The sequence below is a fragment of the Poecilia latipinna genome, unplaced genomic scaffold, assembly GCF_001443285.1.
Source record: "Poecilia latipinna isolate Pla-1442-1.1 unplaced genomic scaffold, P_latipinna-1.0 Scaffold1244, whole genome shotgun sequence".
In the NCBI taxonomy this organism is placed as follows: Eukaryota; Metazoa; Chordata; class Actinopteri; order Cyprinodontiformes; family Poeciliidae; genus Poecilia; species Poecilia latipinna.
Window position 1 is genome coordinate 89,496 of NW_015113860.1, and position 21,605 is coordinate 111,100.

General features: G+C 38.8%; 2 protein-coding genes and 1 long non-coding RNA gene across 4 annotated transcripts in view; 1 reads left to right on the forward strand and 2 right to left on the reverse strand.

Annotated features, from left to right (window-relative positions):
- LOC106960928 (voltage-gated potassium channel subunit beta-2) overlaps positions 1–6,666 on the forward strand; it is a 28,960-nt gene extending 22,294 nt beyond the window's left edge. For both annotated transcript variants that reach the window (XM_015054329.1, XM_015054328.1), the window contains exons 2-14: positions 789–832; positions 912–949; positions 1,108–1,187; positions 1,371–1,415; positions 1,827–1,871; positions 1,950–1,993; positions 3,154–3,240; positions 3,335–3,420; positions 3,507–3,627; positions 3,732–3,826; positions 3,956–4,076; positions 4,776–4,864; positions 6,364–6,666. In XM_015054329.1, the coding sequence (XP_014909815.1) occupies positions 789–832; positions 912–949; positions 1,108–1,187; positions 1,371–1,415; positions 1,827–1,871; positions 1,950–1,993; positions 3,154–3,240; positions 3,335–3,420; positions 3,507–3,627; positions 3,732–3,826; positions 3,956–4,076; positions 4,776–4,864; positions 6,364–6,453 (985 nt within the window). In that variant the 3' untranslated portion in view covers positions 6,454–6,666. The remainder of the gene's footprint in view (positions 1–788; positions 833–911; positions 950–1,107; positions 1,188–1,370; positions 1,416–1,826; positions 1,872–1,949; positions 1,994–3,153; positions 3,241–3,334; positions 3,421–3,506; positions 3,628–3,731; positions 3,827–3,955; positions 4,077–4,775; positions 4,865–6,363) is intronic.
- A 480-nt stretch (positions 6,667–7,146) lies between these two features.
- Positions 7,147–9,143, reverse strand: LOC106960929 (uncharacterized). The gene is made up of 2 exons (XR_001427667.1): positions 8,450–9,143; positions 7,147–8,229 (listed from the first exon to the last, which is right to left on the reverse strand). It is a non-coding gene; the product is annotated as an uncharacterized LOC106960929 (long non-coding RNA).
- A 7,017-nt stretch (positions 9,144–16,160) lies between these two features.
- On the reverse strand, positions 16,161–21,507 carry LOC106960926 (sialidase-3-like). The gene is made up of 3 exons (XM_015054325.1): positions 21,361–21,507; positions 20,957–21,196; positions 16,161–20,321 (listed from the first exon to the last, which is right to left on the reverse strand). The coding sequence occupies exons 2-3, from the start codon at positions 21,179–21,181 to the stop codon at positions 19,314–19,316; spliced, it is 1,233 nt and encodes a 410-aa protein (XP_014909811.1). The 5' UTR covers positions 21,182–21,196; positions 21,361–21,507; the 3' UTR covers positions 16,161–19,313.
- Between the last annotated feature and the right edge of the window lie 98 nt (positions 21,508–21,605).

Here is a 21,605-nt window from a genome sequence, read left to right on the forward strand (position 1 = left end):
TTAGTCTGGTGGTGGCATAAGTAAAGCCTGGTGGCCCGCCAGGCTTATAATACACTGGCAGAAACCTTGATAGTTTCTTGATTGTGCTGTAAAATGGCAGTATGTGCTTGGAAAATACACATTACCTCCCTTTAAAGAAAATTATACAGACAATTTTTTTTATTGTTTTAAGTGTTTTTCTCTTCTTTTCTGTCTCTTTCATCTAGTGAAGTTCATGAGTCAGCGATCATTGTCCCTTGTGAAGGGTTTTACTTTGTTTAGGTCAAATGCAACATTTGAGCCTGATTAATACTTGCACCCTGACTGAGTGAATCCAAAAAAAGCCCTGATTTCTTCCTTTCTCAGCTCTTCTGTGGATTTGTTTTCGTGCTTCAGATAGTTGTCCAGCTGTCTTGAATAGTTTCCAGGTGTGAATAATGTTTCTCACTGCTGGATACAAACATTTTTTTTTTGGAAGTGGATGTAGGAACCTTGCCAGATTGATTGGCAACAACATTTGCTTCTCTAAAATGACTGCTTTTTGGCATCAATTTGCCGTACCTGAAGGCTCAAATACAGGGTTTAAACAGGCAGTCTCACTTTCTGATGATAATTCTTTTAAATAATGTTCAATTTTCTGCACCTGCCTTTGTACTTTTTTCACTGCAATAAACATTTTAAGGCTTTTGTTTTCTTTCTTTTTTGTCATGTTGTTCATCCGATATATTGAGTTTAGCTTTAAGACAAACAAATGATCAAAAAACTAAATGTCCGCTCATGAAGTGGTTTGTCTCTGTTTTGTTTCGCAGGAACCTGGGGAAGTCCGGCCTTCGTGTATCCTGCCTTGGGTTAGGTAAGTTGGTTTGAAGGCACTGAAAAATTAATCTCTCTTTAAAATCCTCCACACCAACGAGCCGTCTCCTGCTATTCAGGCACCTGGGTGACATTTGGATCTCAGATCTCTGATGAGGTGAGTGCAGCTCTGCTGGTTTCTGTTTCCTCTCCCACTGGGTTTTGCAGAACTAACACATTTCTGTAGGGATTTTATTTCTACTTGTATAACTTTCATGTGCTGCCGTGAACGTGTCGGTTGTCTCCAAACTTTCCTGATTGCTTGCGCTCCCTCAGATGGCGGAGAACCTGATGACCCTGGCTTATGAAAATGGAGTCAACCTGTTTGACACGGCAGAGGTCTACGCCTCTGGAAGGTCAGACTCTTTTCTTCCATCTTTTCAGCAATTCTTTTTCTCATTCTTTTTTGTGAAAAACAAACCAAGAAGGGTGTACATCTATGTACCAAAAATATGCAGAATTTCCGAATGGTTTCAAGCAAGCGCGGGATTTAAAAAAAGAAAAAAGAAAAGACTAATCTCTGATTTGTTTCTCCACAGAGCGGAAATCACCCTGGGGAACATTATCAAAAAGAAAGGGTGGAGGTGATGTTGATCATTTTTTTCTGTCTGACTCACATGGATGTAAAATGCCTACAAATGTTGTTTTTGTTGTTAATTCACGTTAAACATTTGCTGATAATCCCTCCTCTAAATGCATCACATTGCTTTTAAACCCAATCTCAAGGGAAATGTATGCACTTTAGAAAACTATAGAGCTTTGACCTAATGCAAACTATAAAACCATTAAATAAACATCATACAATATGTGAATAAACTCCCAGATCAGAACCTTGTTACCCAAGTTTCACTGCAACATAGTGAACAGAGGGAATATTCCTTTTTGAACTTTAAAACTTCTTATTCCACCTGATGAGAAGAAATAAGCCAAGTTAAAATCTGCTCTCTTTCTTTAGGGTTTATAGATGAAAACTCACAGTTGTGTCCCTTTTTTAGGCGCTCGAGTTTTGTCATCACAACAAAAATCTACTGGGGAGGCCAGTAAGTCCAACTCTAAGGATTTATTGTTTCTTCAATACTTTCCATATAACCTTATTGTCTGTTTTTATCACTGCACAGAGCAGAAACAGAGCGAGGACTCTCCCGAAAGCACATCATTGAAGGTGAGACACATTCTGCTCTTAGCATTCAAGTATTTTAACCTACAATAACGTCTGAGTCTCTTCTCTTTTCATTACGCTTAAATTAGAACATACAGAATAGCAGAGGAGAAATATGAAGCACAGTATGTCAGCGTGTTAAAATGTCAGAGAGCCTAAAAAACATAATCCAAACAAATAAAAGGAAATTCATTTCTTTCCTCCAGTAGAAAGGAGTTCAGTTTTGTTTAAATTGAACGATAAAAACTACATGTGACCATGTGACTTTTAATAATCTGTATAAGAATAAGGGACAGGGCTCTAGTTAATTTCTAAATTCAATCAACATGTTTCTTCTGACTGGACATAATGTTAATGTTTTAGATTAGACTGAATCATGGCTTTATTCCAGCAAAGAGTCTAAAAATTAGGGTGATGGGAAGGTGGCCTTCCGACCTCGAACATTTGGATCTCCACACCAGAGAAATTATCAAAATCTCAATAAAAACATACAAAAAAATGAGCAGAAATTCTAATAAATATTGGTAAGGTTCTAATTAATTTTCAAAAGGCCATTTTTCATAAAATGTTCACAAAAGCAGTTTCCATGTTAGATTCTCCTTCTACGTCGTTTTGGCATCTTTTGCGACACGCCTGCCTAAATTTCTTAGTTGAATTAAAAAAGCCTTAACATTTTTTTTTATGTATTTTTAATAATTAAAACACAGTAACACGTGTTTGTTTTTTAAGTATTACAAAACTGATGAATGTTGATGTTGGCTAGCTGCTAGGTTGAACAAAAAAATACACTAAATATCGGTGCTTATGCTTTTATCAATTGCAGAAAACAATTTAATTTTTTTCCCCGTTTTTCACTAATTCTAGTCAAAGTAAAATGTCTTCTCCAAAACCTGGGAGGCTGCATCTTCTTTAAAATGTAGCAACTTGCATGTCATTCAAAATGTTTTGAATGATGAGATCAATGTTCATCTCAGAGCTTTTCTTCATGAAACTTCCCCCTTTTTTTTCAATTGTTAACAGTTTTACTAAAGATCTATGAGATATGTGAACATTACAGCTACCTGTGTACATTGCTCTTATGTGGTTATCAGCAGCAAATTAAAACTTTTTTCTTAAAACACATTTGTGCCTTATTGAGTGTATCAATCTAAATGTTTTTTCAGGTTTACGAGGATCCTTATCAAGGCTCCAACTCGATTATGTGGACTTAGTTTTTGCCAACAGAAATGACGTGAACAGTCCGATGGAAGGTCCGTTTTAGACGCATCTAACATATTTGTCAATAAAGCGTAACTTCAAGAGGTGTGTTCTTTAATAACCGGCTTAATGCTGTGATTTTTGCAGAGATTGTTCGGGCCATGACATTTGTAATAAACCAGGGCATGGCCATGTACTGGGGAACCTCCCGCTGGAGCGCAATGGAGATCATGGTGCACACTCAGAAAACCGCAGTCGATACTAATTCATTGTTTCCAGCTCTCCTCGGTGCTCATTCTGGCTCTGTTTCGGCCTCCAGGAAGCGTACTCCGTTGCACGTCAGTTCAACCTGATCCCACCTGTGTGTGAGCAGGCAGAGTATCACTATTTCCAGAGGGACAAAGTGGAGGTGCAGCTTCCTGAACTCTACCACAAGATCGGTGAGGCGTCCACGGTCCTACAGCTTTGGCCACTCGGATGAGTTTAATAAAGGCTTCGTTTTGTTTCACCGGGTTTCACTGTTCTCTCTCTCGCTCTCTCTCAGGTGTGGGGGCGATGACCTGGTCTCCGCTTGCTTGTGGATTAATCACAGGGAAGTACAGCGACGGCGTGCCCGAGTGCTCCAGAGCAGCGATGAAGGTCAGTTTGATTTAAGCGGCTCTCGTCGGGGACTTCTCTCGCTCAGAATAAGCCTGGTTATGTTTCTCTACCTCAGCAGTATGCCCATGCAAAAGTCACTGATTTTCCTCAATGTTGCCTCTGCTGAAGGGATACCAGTGGCTGAAGGAGCGAGTGAACAGCGAGGAAGGCAGAAGGCAGCTGGCGAAAATCAAGGAGCTCCATCTGCTGGCAGACAGACTGGGCTGCACCGCCGCACAGTTAGCCATAGGTACCACGACAAAGGGTCTGGTTTCATGACGACAACATAAAACACGTCCACTTTAATGTCAGTGACGTGTGAGAAGAAAGTCGTGTCTGAAATCTGGTAGATTTTATATCAGGTGCCTTTCTTCAGGTTAGACATGGTCAGGTTTAGGTAAGCAGTTGTTTATTGGGGCTATTCGCTCTCATCCAATGACAGATACTGACTTGTTATTAGTATGATCATAATAAGCTGGTGTTTAACTACACTACTCATCATTTCTTATTTTAATTTGTGAGACCTCGGGATAAGTTTTTTTATCTTACAATCTTAAATGTTTGATTCTGAAAACATTTCTGGGTATTTTTAGATTTTTTTTTTCCCCCCTATTGATCTTCAGAAGCTGTCGAGACAAAGATTTGTCCTGTATCTATTTAAAGTGCACTTTCATTAATTGTTTTTTTTTTATCTTTGGTAGCTGTTTACTGTGATGTTCCTCATCAGATCATCTCATCTGATTTACTCTCTATATTCCTCTGGAAAGTTGCATTAGCATGTTCTCAGCTGTGCCATCATCCCCACACCAAATGCAAACATCGTTTAGCTTTTTCTCAAACTCTGGCCAGTTTTTGCAAATTTGGCATTCGGATCCTGCGCACTGAAGGAATAAGGAAAAGTGCTTCAAAGTACGTCAGCAGCTCATGGTTTTGTGTTTATCTTCTGCAGCCTGGTGTTTGCGAAGTGAGGGTGTCAGCTCTGTGCTTCTGGGTGTTTCTAACACTGACCAGCTACTGGAGAACCTCGGCGCTCTCCGGGTAAAACGTTTCTTTTTTCTCTGTATGCTTTCAGCTGAGCCTCGCAAAAACGCTGATACCACTTGAATACCTCCAGATTTCGTCACATTATTTTTTGTTTATCCAAGAAAAGCTTTTAGAGGCTGCAAAAGACTTGGGCAGAGCAGAAAAACTATATATCTCTGTATACTAAACTATTATATTGACGACAAATTAATCACTTTGACTGAGTTAACTGAACTTGTCAGTCTGAGGCTCTGATATGCTCACTGATAGAGGAAATTGTTCTTTTTTTAGTTTGATATTAATTTCGTTAAAAACAAAACGATTACATACAATAGAAGGAAATATACATGAAAGGCAACAGAAAGAAAAAACGAAACTAAACAAAAACATCAACTCAACAAAAAAACAATTCAATTTGTAGGTAATCCATGGTGCTTTGCTGGTTTTATGAGTTGTTTTGAAAAATTAACTTACTTTTTTGCTAATGTCAAAAATGATTCGAGAAAAGTAACTGAGAAAAATCATTCTGTGTATCAAACTAAATAAGTTTTATTTCCTGTTCTGGAGATTATCCAACATGCAGTGGAGGGGCTTTGATAAAATGTTAAAAACACATGTGAATATCTTTCACATGTAAAATCTCAGACTCTGAAGGAACCTGCCGGTCCGGAGGGCGGTACTCTAACCGGGAACGTTATGAATTCTCTATACTGAATTGAACAAATGGTTGTTGTTTTTTTTAAATATGACTGCTTATTTTTCCTTACACCTTTCAAAGAAGAGTGATGAGGAAGAGCTCAGTCCAGTCAACGAACAAACCCGAACTAGCTCAAAATTTGGCTGTGCTGTTTTCATTCTCCCAAATCTTTTCGAGGAACTTTTCTTTCTCGCATTTCTTACAACGCAGCAGACAGCCTTCCGGCCTCGAGGAAACCTCCTCGGGCAAACCGCGGCTTGTCTGAGCCGCCGGTGATTATTGAGGCCAAGACCCGAAGGAACCTGGAGCAAGAAGCCAGAGCCGGTTCCGAGACAGAAAAGGGCGACTGAAGAATGCAAATTACGCGCATAAACCATGAGTTTACCTCAGAGAGAGAAAAAGAGAGAGAGAACTTGTATCAAGAAAACCTGAACGTTCATTCCCAACTAAAAATCCTCCTTAAATCTTTTTTGGATTTCATATTTGTTCATTTATTTCTTGCTAGTGAAATATCCCTTTAGTGTGATTACCAATAGTTTAATGATTTATCTTTTAGTGACTCATTAGGGTTTGAGGCTGATTAAACTAATTGTTTTATTTAATTAGACTGATATGCTTTATTTTATGTATTTAGCAGGGAACTATTTAATAAGTTAACATCACTTTTTTTAAAATTGTGTCAATGTTTGAAAAGGTTCAAGTCACATGAGCTTCTCTGCAAGGCGATGCACATACACATAGACACAGTTGTTTAAAGCAACAGATAAATATTAGAGTGCTATTCAAACTGCCCTGTTTCTTTCCCCCCTCCCACCAGATTTTATCCCAAATGACACCACAGACCATCACTGAGATCGACGCCCTGCTGGGAAACAAACCACACTCGAAGAAAGAGACGCGTGCTTGAAGAAGCGAAACAAACAGTGACAGATGACGTTTCATGACAAGAAAACCGTGGGAAGCTTCGCTTTTTGCTCTGCTGTATACTCAAATTGCATGTTCTCTGCAACATTATGCTTCCAGTCTGTGCGCATACCCATTTTTGCGCAACAAATCGTATTATGTACAACAACTTAAAAAAAAGAAAAAAAAAAAAGAAAATTTCTCTCAGCTGTAAAAAGAAAAAAACAAAAAGGATCACATATTGCTCACTGTCAATCGTTCGCAGACTTCATAGACGCAAAGGGACAAGCTTCTGCTGTCCGCAGGAACTGAGAAACGTTTGCAACTTTCAGCTGCAGTCAAAGCACAGGACATGGCCCAACGTGGAAAAGAAACCCCACCTTTTTGCAACATTTCTGGTTAAATGGTGCTATCGCTGGACGTGCGGGTGGGTCTGCTCCCCCTCGCAGCAGCCTGCTGTGGGGTTTGACGTTTAGCCAGCAGCCAGAGAGTCAGAGGTTAGCACCCGTGAGTCTAGCTGAACATTTCCCATCATGTGCATGTGACTGGTCTGCAACGCTCACTGTTTTACAGGGTTGGGAACATTGGGTTACTTGTGAAATCAAAAAAAAAATAAAAATCATCATACAGTCTAGTTTAAGAAAAAAATAATCTAAAAAAAAATGATCAAGCAGTACAAAATTAACCATTTATTTTGGTTAGCAAAAGTCACTTACAAACAGATATTATTAGTGGGTGCAGTTTATGAAGACTTTCCCAGCCCTGCTGCTTTCCCAGAAGTCTTTTTGCCTCCTCTGTTTGTAAACTGTGCGCATGTCCCTTTAAGAGAGAATTAGCCCCAGTCGGGCGTAAATGTGGCATGGCTTTTATGGCTTATGTAGATTTGCAGTGCCCTTGTAAGCCAATGTTTTGTTTTTTGTTTTTTTTTTCTTTTTTTTACTCGAATAGTCCTGCAGTTTGATCCAACACCCTGCTGCTGGGGCCTCGCTTTAACGAGTCCCCGCAATCCTGGGACATGGCCGTGTCCATCTGACCTTTGACCTATACCCTTTGTATTGTCTTGAACTGTACAGGAAAGTGCAGGCGAAAAGTGTCAATACTGTAAAGACTGTACTAAAATAAAAGGTTTGCGGTAGCTGAAGAGTGGGAAGGCGACAGCTCTGGACACACTGTGGTAAAAATGTACTTTTCCAACCGTAGGAGAAAAAAAAGTTTATTTAATTTGACACAAAGAGCCCTGGGGTAAGAATTAGCAAATGTATTTTTTCTTCATTTTTTTTCTTGAAATTTAAAATATATCTTCTCTGCTCAAATTTCTTGAGAGTACGACTTCTGTATCCCTTTGACTCTTACACACACACACACACATTTTCTTTGCTCTTCTTCTTTGTGCTGAGTTTATTTCCAAATGACGTAAAGATTTACTCATTTAGTAATCTTTCAAAAAGAACAGAGCAACATTAAATTAAATACAAGCAGCTGTTCTGGCTAACACAATGCTTTTTTCTTTTCTCGATAAGCTCTAATTTAACCCAATTTTTTCTTTGAACAGAGGAAACGAATGAGAAATTACAAAATTATTGTTTTTACAGCACAAAGTCTTCATGACTACCTTCAGATGCTCCTTGCATGTTGGCATGTTTCTCTTCTAAAGCCCCTGGAAACATTTTAAAGTCTAAAACAACACTATTTAAAATAAAAATCTAGTGGGTTCCTGTTGAGCCTTTAGGCTGAATAATGACCTAAAGCATCTGAGCATAGAAAAGGATCAGCGTTCTTCCTTGGCCATCTTCTGCTTTCACGGCTAAAACCTGAAGAAAATCCACAGATGATCTCTGCAGGTTTTGCAAAGTTGAATCTCTATTGGCGCGTTGCATGAACAAAGTACTAAACATGTGTCTATTGTTTCAGCAGGTTTAACAGGAAGTGAAAAGGATGAACAACAATCAAACAAATATTAATATCCTGATTAGGTCGATAGGTTATGTTCTCACGAAAACCGACATGGTTTTTTCATGTTAAAACCTAAAAACGTAAAGCAAAGATGAGGGATTAGAAGTAAAATCTCGTGTTTTTAGGTTTTTGTGACCCTGAGAAGCTGGACAGGAAGAACGGTATCGACCCAGACCCGGGAGTCACACAGAGAGAAGCTGGCCTTGCTCTACTTCTGAATCACTTCAGTAAAAACGTTTATTCATGAACTTTAGCTTGTTTATTAGAAGTCAGCAGCCTAATCACTAAAATATTTCAGATTCTTTTCAAGTTTTTTTGTTTTTTTTTTGGATGATATCAAGCAAAACAAACACCTGCAGGTTTCTGCTTCCTCTAACTGAGCCAGACTGATAACATTCAGAGCACAGTGCATTCCTCTGAAGCTCACCAAATCGGTTTTCTCCATTTCTGCCCAAACCGAGAGTTTGGTTCCAGGCGGAGCTGCAGAACTGGCTGAAATAATCCCTCGACTCCGCGTAACATTTCAAATGAAACAGTCAGACAATAAGCAGCTGAAATACTTGGAACATGTGACATTCATGCCTATTTTTCATAAAGTAAAACCAGACTGTTTTATTTTTGACCTCCCTAAAGTTTATTTCTTGAAAGAGAAATTTCATCAATTAGTTTTGTTGTACATTTTTAGTTCTAATATTCACTAAAAACAGCTTTATTGTCCAGAATAAAATAAAAAATATATATATATCTTACAAAAACCCAAATCCCCCCAAAAAATAACTGTGATAGGATTGAGAAAAAAAGGTGGAAAAAAACTTAACTATCTTCAACAGACCGTCTGTTATGCAACGATGAACAAGTGGGAGAAAGTGTTCAGGACATTTGAAAAGTACAGAACAAAATAATTAGCAACCAGTAAAAGGTTATTTTATGCAAATTTAAATAATTTCCTTCAGCATGACCCACAGAAAGGTCCGTTTAGTAAATCCATCATGTTACCAAAATGAAAATGTGTGTGCTGGCTCTATGTTGTTTAAAAAAAAAAAAAGCTTTGTAGAAAATATTAACTGAATATGATAATATGTACTTACTGAACGTGAAGCATTATTGCGCTGGAGTTCACTGACAACTGAACTTTGTTTCATTTAAAGCGTAAAACACAGGAAACACACTCGTTCTACTTAAATTGTCATAGCTGGCTTACCTTTTTGTCGTGAATGTTTTAGTGAAATCCTAAAAGCGTTTACATCCCCACCGACACATTTCTGAGTCGGAACATTTGTTGTGTTTCTGTAAACTAGTGGAAACATAAATATTACATCTGGGCAGCTGGAGTCAGTGGGAACAGTGGTCATCTTTTATTCAGAAGGCCGGGATTGTTTTCCCGGCCCGAATATGGTGCAAATATGTCATAATATTTTAATTACAAAAGTTAGTTAGATAAGGAATGCACAGTTCCTTTCACAAGTGTTCATACTGCTTGAACCTTTTCAGAATTTGTGGCGTTACGACTACAAAGTACGTTTTAAGGTTTTATGTGAAAAGAAAATGCAAGTTGTGCTAATATATAAATAAAGTTAAAGAGAAACACATTCTCCCAACCAAGCCTGAAAACTCGTTTCGTTTTCAGGTGTTGGACTGAAAACAGTGAGTTTTCAGAAGAACGCTCTGGGAGACTTTATTAGTTTTTAACCCAACCCTGCTTTAAAGTCCTGATATTACACGCCGACTATTAAGTAGCTGACTTCTGAAATGAATTAGTTGCGCTGAATTTTATTTAGAAGCATCAAAGTAAAGGAGGTAGAGCATAAATACATCTCACTTTTATTAATTTTTAAACTATGCATCATTTTCTTCCATTTTAAAATCATGCAGTATTTTGTATTGGTTTATCACATGAACAATATGTAATGTGACAGATGTGGAAAAAGCTCAAGGTTTACTAATACGTTTTCAAAACTATCAGTAAAATCTTAAAATGTGAGTAAGTGGCTTACATTTAAATACAGATTCTGAACACCATATTACATTTTTGTTTCCATAAGTTACAGACTTGGAAGCAGGTTTGGACGATTCCGATTGTTAAAAACAGAGAGTACTTCCAAACAATTCAATTCAAGCCTTTAAGAAAATCTTAATTTAAGTCAGTGCTTGCCCTCTTGTACCCATGACTCAAAGAGCCAAAAGTTTTTCCTCAGGTGAGCCACCAGGACTCTGAAATGGACAATGCAGAACCACGGCGGTGTGTCCAGCCTGTGTCTGTGCCGGGACGCCACGCGCGCTTACGGCAAACAGAAAACATCTGTGACGCCGACACTTACAAGCCTCACTGTGACTGGGATCCCCAGTGCCATCGGAGCAGCAGATGAAGCATATGTGCTGAGAAAACGATGACTCCCTCACCGCCTAACAGCATCGTAGACAAACAGGTTTTGCTACATGATTCATCCTTTGCATGAGGAATGAGGTTGGACAATGTGAGAAAAAAAACACACGCAGACAGAGAGAGAGAGCGAAGAAGCAGGCAGCCGGCTGATAAGCACATCTGAGATCTACAAGCTCCCACATCTAATAAACCACTCTTCATACTATCCTTAGGTGTTGTCTCTCTGCCAAGTAAGGGATTATTTTTGCGATCAGACAGTGTAATGAAATCCAGAGCAGATTGTAGCTGCTGCTGTCAAACTAAGGGCACAGACAGATTCTGCAATTTCCTTACAGCTAGATTTTTTTAGAGCAAGATAAACCAAGCTGAGAGAGCACCTGAGAATTTACCCAATTTATATAAAACAAGAAAAAAATCTGCTGTCCAGAATTACAGACCACTATTCTCTGTTGCTTTTTGAAGATTAAAACTGAAATGTTGAGATTCTCATTTTCTGCAAGTAAACGCAGAAATAAGAGAAAATCTCACTTTATGTGGGCAATGAAGTGGAAAAAAGTTTTAAGTGACATCAAAAAAAAGGCTTTGAGCTTTATAAAGGATTCGTCATTACAAAGCCACTACCTCCCATTAGGATGTAGACACATCCTAACGTACATGTTTTTCTTAGTGTGAGCAGAGAAAGCTTGGAGGTAATTTATCTTAAAATGAATCTCTACATTTAGTCTCTTCTCTAATGTGTTTTTCCTGAATGTGTCCCCAAAGCCTGCACATCTGCCGAGTGCCATTCAATTCCCCAGATGGATTCACGACGAGTCTGCAGCACCGACTCAGCCTCTGCTCACAGCTGAGGGAATGAAACCCCGTATGAACAAAAATCTACATCTATAAAAATCTGTATATAACCTGTATCTGATTTTAGAACAATGGACCTGCATGTTGTTCATGTCAGAATTACAAATGTTTCCAGATTCAGTGTTTAAATGTAAAAGTTCACCACACATTTAAGGTTTACAGATCTGGAAAAAATGAAGGGACCTGACTGAAAACCTCCCGGTTATTCCACCAAATATTGATTTCTGAACTCTTCATGAGTTAAAACATTAGTTTTGTTGTTTCTTAATGAATATGAACTTGCTTTCTTTGCATTATTTGAGGTCTGAACGCACTGCGTCTTTTTCCTTATTTTCACCATTTCTCATTTTCTGCAAATAAATACATTTTTGCTTGAAACTTCAGAGACATGTTGTCAGTCATTCATAGAATAAAAGAACAACGTTCATTTTACTCAAACATATACCTATAAAGAGTAAAATCGGAGAAACTGGTCACATTAAGCTTCCCAAACTGAATGTTGTTATAAATATTTTAGAGATGTCTTGTGAAAATAATTGGCAAATGGGTGGATTTTTTTGTGAATAATTAGTTATTCACAGTGAATCCATAAATACAGAACCACTGTAAAGTCATAATACCTGCTCAAACAACAAAACCTTAAAATGTATTTGATTTTTTTTTACTAAAACAATTTTAAAAAGTACATAAAATACACAGTCTGATGCTTCGCTATAATCAGCAGCTGTGACGTCTCGCTGGTTTTCAAATGAATTTCTATCATCAGTGCAACAACATCAAGAAAAACAAAGGACAAAACATGAACCAATTGCTCACAAGTTAATTTTATTTTCTACTAAAACACACATCCCATGCAGGTTTTTAAATCACTTTTCACAACAGCGAAGAGAAACGCAACAAAACGACCTGGAGGCATTTTGCCTCACGACGATAGGCAAATGAGATGTTAAGGTCGGTACAGTATTTTGTTTTGTGCAAATTCTGAGTGGCTTCTACGAACAAGTGAGTCTCCGTCTGCTGTCACGAGTTTTCACTGCAGAGAACCGAGCTTATTGAATCACAGTCCTTCACAAAATCAGGTTTGATGTGCAAGGAATGAATAAAGTATTGCTTTAGAAATAAATATTAAAGCTCAATGAATTTATTTTTATCTGGTGTGATCAGCTGAAATTAGCATATTAGAAACGTTCATGTGTTTTGGTTTCAATAATAAAACCGTTTAGCCAGTCGCCACTGATGCAAATATAAGCAGCATTTACATTTTGGCAAAAAATTNGAGAAAAAAAGGTGGAAAAAAACTTAACTATCTTCAACAGACCGTCTGTTATGCAACGATGAACAAGTGGGAGAAAGTGTTCAGGACATTTGAAAAGTACAGAACAAAATAATTAGCAACCAGTAAAAGGTTATTTTATGCAAATTTAAATAATTTCCTTCAGCATGACCCACAGAAAGGTCCGTTTAGTAAATCCATCATGTTACCAAAATGAAAATGTGTGTGCTGGCTCTATGTTGTTTAAAAAAAAAAAAAGCTTTGTAGAAAATATTAACTGAATATGATAATATGTACTTACTGAACGTGAAGCATTATTGCGCTGGAGTTCACTGACAACTGAACTTTGTTTCATTTAAAGCGTAAAACACAGGAAACACACTCGTTCTACTTAAATTGTCATAGCTGGCTTACCTTTTTGTCGTGAATGTTTTAGTGAAATCCTAAAAGCGTTTACATCCCCACCGACACATTTCTGAGTCGGAACATTTGTTGTGTTTCTGTAAACTAGTGGAAACATAAATATTACATCTGGGCAGCTGGAGTCAGTGGGAACAGTGGTCATCTTTTATTCAGAAGGCCGGGATTGTTTTCCCGGCCCGAATATGGTGCAAATATGTCATAATATTTTAATTACAAAAGTTAGTTAGATAAGGAATGCACAGTTCCTTTCACAAGTGTTCATACTGCTTGAACCTTTTCAGAATTTGTGGCGTTACGACTACAAAGTACGTTTTAAGGTTTTATGTGAAAAGAAAATGCAAGTTGTGCTAATATATAAATAAAGTTAAAGAGAAACACATTCTCCCAACCAAGCCTGAAAACTCGTTTCGTTTTCAGGTGTTGGACTGAAAACAGTGAGTTTTCAGAAGAACGCTCTGGGAGACTTTATTAGTTTTTAACCCAACCCTGCTTTAAAGTCCTGATATTACACGCCGACTATTAAGTAGCTGACTTCTGAAATGAATTAGTTGCGCTGAATTTTATTTAGAAGCATCAAAGTAAAGGAGGTAGAGCATAAATACATCTCACTTTTATTAATTTTTAAACTATGCATCATTTTCTTCCATTTTAAAATCATGCAGTATTTTGTATTGGTTTATCACATGAACAATATGTAATGTGACAGATGTGGAAAAAGCTCAAGGTTTACTAATACGTTTTCAAAACTATCAGTAAAATCTTAAAATGTGAGTAAGTGGCTTACATTTAAATACAGATTCTGAACACCATATTACATTTTTGTTTCCATAAGTTACAGACTTGGAAGCAGGTTTGGACGATTCCGATTGTTAAAAACAGAGAGTACTTCCAAACAATTCAATTCAAGCCTTTAAGAAAATCTTAATTTAAGTCAGTGCTTGCCCTCTTGTACCCATGACTCAAAGAGCCAAAAGTTTTTCCTCAGGTGAGCCACCAGGACTCTGAAATGGACAATGCAGAACCACGGCGGTGTGTCCAGCCTGTGTCTGTGCCGGGACGCCACGCGCGCTTACGGCAAACAGAAAACATCTGTGACGCCGACACTTACAAGCCTCACTGTGACTGGGATCCCCAGTGCCATCGGAGCAGCAGATGAAGCATATGTGCTGAGAAAACGATGACTCCCTCACCGCCTAACAGCATCGTAGACAAACAGGTTTTGCTACATGATTCATCCTTTGCATGAGGAATGAGGTTGGACAATGTGAGAAAAAAAACACACGCAGACAGAGAGAGAGAGCGAAGAAGCAGGCAGCCGGCTGATAAGCACATCTGAGATCTACAAGCTCCCACATCTAATAAACCACTCTTCATACTATCCTTAGGTGTTGTCTCTCTGCCAAGTAAGGGATTATTTTTGCGATCAGACAGTGTAATGAAATCCAGAGCAGATTGTAGCTGCTGCTGTCAAACTAAGGGCACAGACAGATTCTGCAATTTCCTTACAGCTAGATTTTTTTAGAGCAAGATAAACCAAGCTGAGAGAGCACCTGAGAATTTACCCAATTTATATAAAACAAGAAAAAAATCTGCTGTCCAGAATTACAGACCACTATTCTCTGTTGCTTTTTGAAGATTAAAACTGAAATGTTGAGATTCTCATTTTCTGCAAGTAAACGCAGAAATAAGAGAAAATCTCACTTTATGTGGGCAATGAAGTGGAAAAAAGTTTTAAGTGACATCAAAAAAAAGGCTTTGAGCTTTATAAAGGATTCGTCATTACAAAGCCACTACCTCCCATTAGGATGTAGACACATCCTAACGTACATGTTTTTCTTAGTGTGAGCAGAGAAAGCTTGGAGGTAATTTATCTTAAAATGAATCTCTACATTTAGTCTCTTCTCTAATGTGTTTTTCCTGAATGTGTCCCCAAAGCCTGCACATCTGCCGAGTGCCATTCAATTCCCCAGATGGATTCACGACGAGTCTGCAGCACCGACTCAGCCTCTGCTCACAGCTGAGGGAATGAAACCCCGTATGAACAAAAATCTACATCTATAAAAATCTGTATATAACCTGTATCTGATTTTAGAACAATGGACCTGCATGTTGTTCATGTCAGAATTACAAATGTTTCCAGATTCAGTGTTTAAATGTAAAAGTTCACCACACATTTAAGGTTTACAGATCTGGAAAAAATGAAGGGACCTGACTGAAAACCTCCCGGTTATTCCACCAAATATTGATTTCTGAACTCTTCATGAGTTAAAACATTAGTTTTGTTGTTTCTTAATGAATATGAACTTGCTTTCTTTGCATTATTTGAGGTCTGAACGCACTGCGTCTTTTTCCTTATTTTCACCATTTCTCATTTTCTGCAAATAAATACATTTTTGCTTGAAACTTCAGAGACATGTTGTCAGTCATTCATAGAATAAAAGAACAACGTTCATTTTACTCAAACATATACCTATAAAGAGTAAAATCGGAGAAACTGGTCACATTAAGCTTCCCAAACTGAATGTTGTTATAAATATTTTAGAGATGTCTTGTGAAAATAATTGGCAAATGGGTGGATTTTTTTGTGAATAATTAGTTATTCACAGTGAATCCATAAATACAGAACCACTGTAAAGTCATAATACCTGCTCAAACAACAAAACCTTAAAATGTATTTGATTTTTTTTTACTAAAACAATTTTAAAAAGTACATAAAATACACAGTCTGATGCTTCGCTATAATCAGCAGCTGTGACGTCTCGCTGGTTTTCAAATGAATTTCTATCATCAGTGCAACAACATCAAGAAAAACAAAGGACAAAACATGAACCAATTGCTCACAAGTTAATTTTATTTTCTACTAAAACACACATCCCATGCAGGTTTTTAAATCACTTTTCACAACAGCGAAGAGAAACGCAACAAAACGACCTGGAGGCATTTTGCCTCACGACGATAGGCAAATGAGATGTTAAGGTCGGTACAGTATTTTGTTTTGTGCAAATTCTGAGTGGCTTCTACGAACAAGTGAGTCTCCGTCTGCTGTCACGAGTTTTCACTGCAGAGAACCGAGCTTATTGAATCACAGTCCTTCACAAAATCAGGTTTGATGTGCAAGGAATGAATAAAGTATTGCTTTAGAAATAAATATTAAAGCTCAATGAATTTATTTTTATCTGGTGTGATCAGCTGAAATTAGCATATTAGAAACGTTCATGTGTTTTGGTTTCAATAATAAAACCGTTTAGCCAGTCGCCACTGATGCAAATATAAGCAGCATTTACATTTTGGCAAAAAATTTAAAAAATGGTACCGTTGAGATTTTTGCTTTTTGGCAACGTCATAAATAAGCAGCACTTAATTCTTCTATGTCAAATTAGAGACATAGAAGTTTTTCCCTGTCAGTCGTGACCATAAATAATCCCAGCTGAAGGCAGTTCGTCATCAAGAATAACAACTATAACTTTAAAATAATGGTTGGAATTACATTTTAGCATGAATCACAGTAATAATTACAATAAGCTGACAAATAAACTTATTTTTTAAGATTTATTCTAATGAATGAAAGTCAAATTGTTGGCATTTCACGCAGATTGAACTGAATTGTTGCTGTGAATAATTTTCCAGAATAAAAATTACCCATAACTAAAATCACATTTGGTCATCACAGTACTGAGGGCCTCTCTGAAGTTTATCCAATCTCTTTTTTTAACAATCGCCAGATTATCAATATGATGTCAGCGCTAATAAAGAATACAAGTAAAATTCATCACTGCTCTCGTTCTGGTTGGTAGATTCTCCCAATTCCTCCAGTCAAGTTGCGTTTTGGGCCTTAAAGAGGCTGTAAAACAGCATGCAGGATGTTCAATAGCTCACATTTGACGCATCAATCCTGTCATAGTTTCTGTTGTGGGAAATTATTCTCCACTGTTCTATACTTTCACACCTTCCCAGTATATCTGATGTGATTTTTAAATAAATAAACCATCCTACATGTACAGCTAGAATTAACTTTCAAGACTTTTTACACATCTTTTATGAGGCGTATTAATAAATATTGAGAAAGCTTTAAATATTCTGATTTCAGACCAAACTGTTTTAGTTACATTTTCTAACCACTCACATATCCAGTTTCTACTAACGCAGTTTAAGTGCAACTGTGAGCCATTTTTGACCACGACAGTCTTTAACTCACATGTAAATAGTCTATTATTCCTGTGCAGTACAGCTGAAACTATAAAATACACGTTATCATATCATTTTGATGTACAAAGATAAAGAATCCATTCATTTCTTTCTTATCTGTTAATAATTCTTCTCAGTGGAAGTGCAACACCTAAAAAAAAATGAATTTCAGCAGTTCTTCACAGGCTCCATGTAAAAATTCATGACAGAGTTTCAAACGCTTAAAGGGCAGATATAATATTTTATGAGAAAAATAATTATCGCATATTATTGTTTTAAAGTAGATAAAAAAAATTAACAGTGCTGTAGTTGCATGTCTTAAAAACAGAAAGTGAGTACAATAGGTGGATGATGAGGCGTCATCTGTTTGTTTCATGCACACAAAAAAACATTAAAAAAAACTCATGGTGAGTGGAGTTTGAGAGTTTATCAGATAAAAAAGTGCTTTTTACTACTTACATGTTCTGTCACAGAGCAAAACTTCTACTGAGAGAAAAACAGCTCTCTCTCTCTAAACTTCATTTTCAGTCAATAATCAGCTTAAGCTCCCAACACTTTTTTTTCTTTGTGTCTGAGCTAAATGAACACGCGTCTCACTGCAGCGTCAGACTGAGTGTCTATCAGTAGCTTAACTTCCCCTCCCTCTGCCACATGACTTTAGGGGCAGAGCAACTGCTAACTGTAGTGATTATTCACTACCGTGGAGTACTGAAAATACAACACGGAGCGCTTAAATCCATGCTTAGGGTGCTGGTTTATTAGGTTTCCTAGCTCTCCCAGATTATCTGGAATATACATCTTTCCTTTATAAGCTGAAATTCAAGCTAGAAGCTATTTTGTTGATCAATAACTTTCAGTTGTGTTCTCACAGCTGCCAAGTGATCAGCGTCTTCCCTGGGGAGGTTTTTTTTTTCTTTTCTTTTTTTTTTTAAATATTTCCTTAAAGAACATAAAAATTATATCTCATGGGCTAAAAGCCAGGACATAATTGGAAAGAAAAAATAGTGTAAAAAAGATGACATATGCTCTTTACAGCTTCATTATATTGTACGAAGGAGTACCTCACTTTCCGAGTGATAATCTAAAATAAGTCTGATTCCAAGAGCTCAGCTGAATGAGCTGCTTCAATAAAAAAATAAAATAAAATAAAAAACAACTCACATATGTGGTTCAGCACGTTTGGTCTCTTCAGTAATGAACTGCATGTCAGATGCACATGTTTACCTCCCCTCTCCTATTTTATTGACAGCTGTATGACCCTCCCTGTGACCTTCACAGGCAATCCACTGACGACGCTGCTGCACAGCTTCCATATAAAACAATACAGCAGAAGGCATATGTGAATTAGAGTATACTAAATGTAAAGGAGAGGACTGTATGGAGGGAAATCTGCGGACTAGTTTGCAAGGCCCCCTATGATCTTCATAAGAAAATAAAGAGGTAGGCTAACTTTGCTGAGAAGAAAAAGTGACACTTCAATAAGATGCTGGAACGGCTTTGAAGTGCTCATCAAACATGCAACACACAATACCAGCTATAAAAATGACACTGCAAACACAGCATGCGTAAATGAACCACAAAACCTATTAAAATCAACCCTATGCTGTTGCATAATTATAATAAGACTTACTTCACTCAAGGAGACCAGAAAGCACATGACTCATGCATGCATCACTATCTCCAGAACGTAAAAACACAGATGAATGTTACAGCACGGCACGTCAGGGGTGTTTTGATTGGATTTCTTCTAGTGGTGGGATAATATAAGGAGATCTCTGTCAATAACGGCCCAAATTCAGACCATCTTCTTCTCTTTCTTATCACCCGTCTGCATGACGTCGTTGAGGGAAAAGGTCATGAAGGCAATTTGCTCCAGTTCGCTTTCCTTCCCGCACTCCATCAGGCAGGAGAACTGATCCTTGTCCACATTGTAGGCCAGGTCCGAGTAACCGCTCGGCCCCCTGTGGATGATCCTGGGCCGGTCCCACCCGGACGAGTGCAAGGGGGATCGGTTCAAGTACACGCCCATGTCCCGCCGGTCGGACTTGTTGGTCGGGTGCATGAACAGGAGCCAGGTTTGAGTGTCTGGTGAGAGGAGCGACGTGCCGCAGGCCTTGCTCTCGGCGTCGTCGTTGGGGACGAATTCGGGCGCGGGGAAGCCGATGACGCTGCCCTGGCAACCCGAGGGCTGCTCGACGAGCTCCCTGGCCATGTGGGGCTTATCAAAGTAGACGCCGCTGTTTTCGCTCAGGGCTTCACACCTGTGGCCGCCTGTGTGCCGGGCGTTGCAGTAAAGGTGGCTCCTTCCCTCGTGGTCGATGATCTCCGCCATTTCGCATTCGCATGACTTCTTTTGAAGCATCTTCCCGATACGCCACGTCTGTCCCAAGTCCTCGCTGTATATCGACAGCGCGCGTGGGCACACCGTACAAGGAAGTGGGTAGGAACAGCATCTGTACGGGATGTAGTAGGCGTACGCAGGAATGATCAGCCTGCCGTTCTCCAACTGAACGCCGTGGCCAGGCCCGACCGCGAAAGTGGCCCATTTGTGTATGGCTTCCCCGATCACACTCTCTGTAAGGTCCATCGCTTGACTCCAGGTTTGCCCGTCGTCGCTGCTGCTCACGCAGCAAAGACGGGCCTTGTTCTTACCTGTCACAATCTGCTTTATTTCTGTGGTGTGTTCCCATATGCAGATGAAAAAGAGGAAGAGCGTCTTGCTGTTTTTCTCATACACAGGGCAGGGATTCATTGTGCGGTGGTTTGGCAGAAATGCAGTCGAAATCTCCTGACTCGACGACCACTGAAGAAGAAGAAGAAGAAGAAGAAGAAACTAACTTTTATTAGCAGCTTTATGCATAGGAAAGAAACCAAAGTCTTGGAAGAAAGTGGAAGACGTGGAAGAAAGTGCTCAGAGATGACCAAAATTGAACCATCTACAATCAACATGCAAACCAGTATTTTGTGGCAGAAATCTGACATTGAACGTTGGCTTAGACACATCGTCCCCACAGCAGCAAACAATAGAACCAGCATCGTGCTTTAGAGATGCTTTCCTTTAGCAGAGAAACAGCAGAACTAGAATTGATGGGAAGATAAGTTGAGCTAAATAAAAGGGATAAATCGTGGCAAAAGACTGATCTGCTGGAGGTTCACCTTCCAGCAGACAGACATTACACTAGGATAATCTTGATAAAATTTTATTGACGCGTTAGAATGACCTAGTCAAAGTCCACACCTCATTCCAGAGCTGAGATTTCCTAGCAAGATTTGAACGTTTCTGTCCTCCAAACAATCTGACTGAGTCTGAGCTATATCATTTGAAAACCTTTTTATCATTTTCCTGTTGGTCTATCCCACTGAATCGTTTAAAGTTTGTTTTTGCAACGAAAAATGAGAGAAAAGACGTGTTGCGTATGAATACAAAGGTGTAACAACCTGAACAGATCCATCCTCTTGTAGCAATCCTCTTCTCATAACCAGACGTTTGGCGTCGTAGTCATGAAAGGAGGTTCTTTTCTCTGCAAAGGCGAGGAATGTGTGACAATGCCTCAGGTAGAGCAGAGCTGGAATCCTGTATGTGATCCCACATGATTCCCTCTCAAACAAAGTTGTTTTAGGGGGCTCCTCGACGCTCACACCTTTCGATGATTTGTTCCCCATGGCGGATTAGAGTTCCTGCAACAGAAATATTTCACACACACACCAGTCTTTTAGAATCTTGCAGCAACAACCTTTGACAGAAGCTCAGCCTCGCAGGAAGAGTTCACACTCCAGTGCTTCCTCCTCACGCACAGACACGCCGCAGAGCGTAAACACGGAGCAGGCAGCGGAGCCCTTACCTTCACCTGTCGCTCTTGACCTGCCTCTAGCCTCGGCTCGGCGTTACAAAGTCCATTTGGCTGCGAAACCAGGAACCTCTGATGTTCACGACAGTGATGGTGAAGGTTCATGCAGAAACTAAGACGGCAACGAAGCGAGAAGTACATTGACACTCGCTTCCGGGATTGCTCTGAATGTGACGTCGAGTTTAAATGGACGCGTGAGGTTTTCGGTTTGTGTTTATTTTGTTAACGCAGTGGAGGCG